This window comes from Pan paniscus, chromosome 9 (genome assembly GCF_029289425.2).
Source record: "Pan paniscus chromosome 9, NHGRI_mPanPan1-v2.0_pri, whole genome shotgun sequence".
Taxonomy (NCBI): domain Eukaryota; kingdom Metazoa; phylum Chordata; class Mammalia; order Primates; family Hominidae; genus Pan; species Pan paniscus.
Window position 1 is genome coordinate 57,651,004 of NC_073258.2, and position 3,310 is coordinate 57,654,313.

Genomic DNA, 3,310 nt, shown 5'->3' on the forward strand with positions numbered 1-3,310 from the left:
ATTATCTTCAAATAACAGCTCTGCAAACAGAGCAGAATCCAATGGGAGGACAGAGAATGTCTGAGAAAAAAATATGGAAACTATAGATCATCTATTGTGTTTGACCCTATAAAGATGCTTTACAGTTTAGTGACAGTTTGGGGAAAAGTAGCTACTATACAAAAAGAAGAGCAAAACTGGAGGCCATTGTCAACTTTATGAAAATCCAGTAACTGTGCAAGAAGAGAATTACAATCATAGTAGTAATCATATTATTAATAATTAATACTAGTTTTAGTGATGCTCAAAGTATTATAGTATACTTCAGATATTATTAATGATACATTCATAGTAATTTTAACAGTAAATACTGATTAAGCCAAAAATTCAAATGTGATCCTACTGTGACAATGAAGAGAAAGAAGTGATCATTGTAGGGTAAGAATGAAGTGATTGGTGAAAGAATGATGGCACCTTATCTTTAATAAACAGATGTCAATAAATTATGTGCATATTTGAAAAATCAGTACAGAGGAATACAAGCATATAATTTAAAATGGGTTAATTTCCAAAGGAAATAACAAGAAAGTATTATCTATGGGGAGTTAGTGGTAAGGTAGAAGTGAGACAGGAGTTTATATGTGGCTTGTAATATTATTTGACATTTAAAACTACATACATTAATCATGAGTAGGTTCAAATGGTAATTATAATAAATAATTTTAACTGAACACACATGTGTATGTAAAAGCATTAAAAATGACTACAAGAACACAAAACAAAATCTCAAATGTGATTTCTTCAAGGTTTGTGATGTTCTCTTTCTATGTTATATAATTCAGCCTGTGTGAATTTGTATAATTAATATGGCATCAATCAGAATAGGCTATTTTGTTCTAGGGAAACAAGCAAACTCCACATATCATAGTAGCTTATGAAAACGTTATTTATCAGCCATTTTGTATTGCCATTGTGAGTCGGATGAGAACAGTGTTCCATGTCTCCTGACTGGGCAGCCACTATATTAAGTCTTGCTGGTCACCATGGAAAAAATAAAAACAACAGATCCACTCAAAAATGCTCTAAAAATCAATTAAGTATTCAACTGAGAAGTGACATATGTGAATTTTAATCTCATCTTCCAGAAATAGCCACATGATCTTACCTAAACCTAAGGGCATGGAGGTACAAAGCCATTCTGTGCACGGAAGACAAATAACTTAAAATAACTGCTGAACAAGATGAATGACAACTTAAAACATAAAAGCTTTTGTGAACAAAATTGTATGTATTTGAATTTTAGAAAATAAAGTTTTTAGACTGGGCGCGGTGTTTCATGCGTGTAATCCCAGCACTTTGGGAGGCCAAGGTGGGCAGATCACCAGGTCAGGAGATAGACACCATCCTGGCCAACATAGTGAAACCCTGTCTCTACTAAAATACAAAAAATGAGTTGGGCATGGTGGTGTGCGCTTGTGTTCCCAGCTACTCGGGAGGCTGAGGCAGGAGAATTGCTTGAACCCGGGAGGCAAAGGTTGCAGTGAGCCGAGATCGCACCACTGCACTCCAGCCTAAGACAGAGAGAAACTCCATCTCAAAATATAATAATAAAATAAAAATAAATAAAGTTTTGAAAACTGCAATGTTCTCCATTGATGCACTATATTTCTCAGCTAAAGAAAAAAGTCTAGGAAGGGCTTTAGAAACCAAAAGAATACTGATTTTTAAGAAAAGTATATCTTCCTTGACAGCTCTTTGATTAATGCTTCTTTTACATTTTTATTTCTAAGGCTATAAATTATAGGGTTCAGCATAGGGATTACTGTGGTATAAAATACAGCTACCATTTTACCCTGTTCAACAGATTCCTTTGAGGGGGGTCTGAGATACATGAAGAAAAGGGTTGCATAGAATATAGTGACAGCTGTCAGATGGGAGCCACAGGTAGAAAAAGCTTTTTGCCTGCCCTCTGTAGAGCGAATCTTTAAAATAGCAGGGAAAATGTAAAGGTAGGAAATAAATATGAAGAGAGAAAAAGAAAGGTTCCAGCCAGCCACAATAAACATTGACAACTCCTTGTTGTAGGTGTCAGAACAAGCCAGCTTAATCAGTGGTGGGTCCGCACAGTACAAGTGATTAATTTCACTGGGGCCACAGAAGGCTAGGTTGTAGGTCCACATGGTCTCCATCAGGCCAGTGAGCGCTCCATACACATAAGGCACCGTGATGAGGAAAGAGCACACACTCTTGGACATTCTGCTGCCATAAAGCAGAGGGTTGCAGATGGCCATGTACCGGTCAAAGGCCATCACAGCCAGGATGTAGATCTCAACATGGACCAAGGCGATAAAAAGGTAACACTGCACAAGACAGGCAGGATAGGAAATGCTTTTCTTCTCTGAAAGGAAAATCTCCAGCATCTTTGGAGTCACATTGGAAGAGAAGCACAGATCCACGAAGGATAAGTGGCTCAGGAAAAAGTACATGGGCATGTGGAGCCGGGCGTTGGCCTGGATGAGGACAATCATGCCAAGGTTCCCTGCCACCGTGACCATGTAAATGGCCAGAAACAGCGTGAAGAGGAGAATTTGTAATTCCCGGCTACTGGTCAGTCCCAGGAGAATGAACTCAGTCACCAACGTGCAGTTTCTTCTCATAATTTCCTTCAGTGGAAGAAAGGAACTTTACATATATATTGGATTACAATACAATAGCAACATGATTATTACTATTACAGTAATGATCTTTTACCAAAAAAGTCCCCTCTTTTCGGCAGTTTTCCTCATTCTATTTCTACTGAACTTTGTTTCAGGTAAACTAAACTAGGGATATTCAAAGCAGCTCTCTACCTTTTGTGATACTGCCCTTTATTTTTCTTGTTTTCTTTCCATTTTCTTTCTTTTCACTCCCTTCAAATTCAGCTTCTGTTTTTCTATTCTTCTTCTCTCGTTTCTCCTCCCCTTATTCTGCCTCTCCTTTTATTTGAGAAATGTACTTTATAGGTGGACTTGCCCCAAAACATAACATTCAGAACTAAGCAATTTCTTTTTTCCCGATTATAATACTGGGCAGAGAATGCGCGTAAAGAGAGAAAAGGACAAGTATCAAAAAGCAATATTTGCCCGAGGATCTTGTTCTTTGTGAATAGTTTTCACCAATCCGATCCCCTCCTGGAGAGGCCTGAGCAAACAGGTTGGGCTCATTTGTTGCTTTCTTATTCCTCCAGGCTCAGTGCAATAGGGATTCTCCAGGCAGGGCATGATTTTTTCCCCCTTATTTTGAAAAGTGTCTGTATATTTGCCTTTTGAGGGTTGCACAGCTATTAAATTCT

At 37.9% G+C, this 3,310-nt stretch overlaps 1 protein-coding gene across 1 annotated transcript; it reads right to left on the reverse strand.

Moving 5' to 3' along the window:
* Window positions 1-1,703: 1,703 nt before the first annotated feature.
* On the reverse strand, window positions 1,704-2,639 carry LOC100972396 (olfactory receptor 5M8). The gene has a single exon (XM_003806076.5). It carries the CDS (start codon window positions 2,634-2,636, stop codon window positions 1,704-1,706), a length of 933 nt encoding a protein of 310 aa, XP_003806124.2. The 5' UTR covers window positions 2,637-2,639.
* Between the last annotated feature and the right edge of the window lie 671 nt (window positions 2,640-3,310).

What these genes read in the sequence shown, in the direction of transcription:
- LOC100972396 (XM_003806076.5), bottom strand. Translation starts at nt 2,636, where the DNA reads ATGAGAAGAAACTGCACGTTGGTGACTGAGTTCATTCTCCTGGGACTG.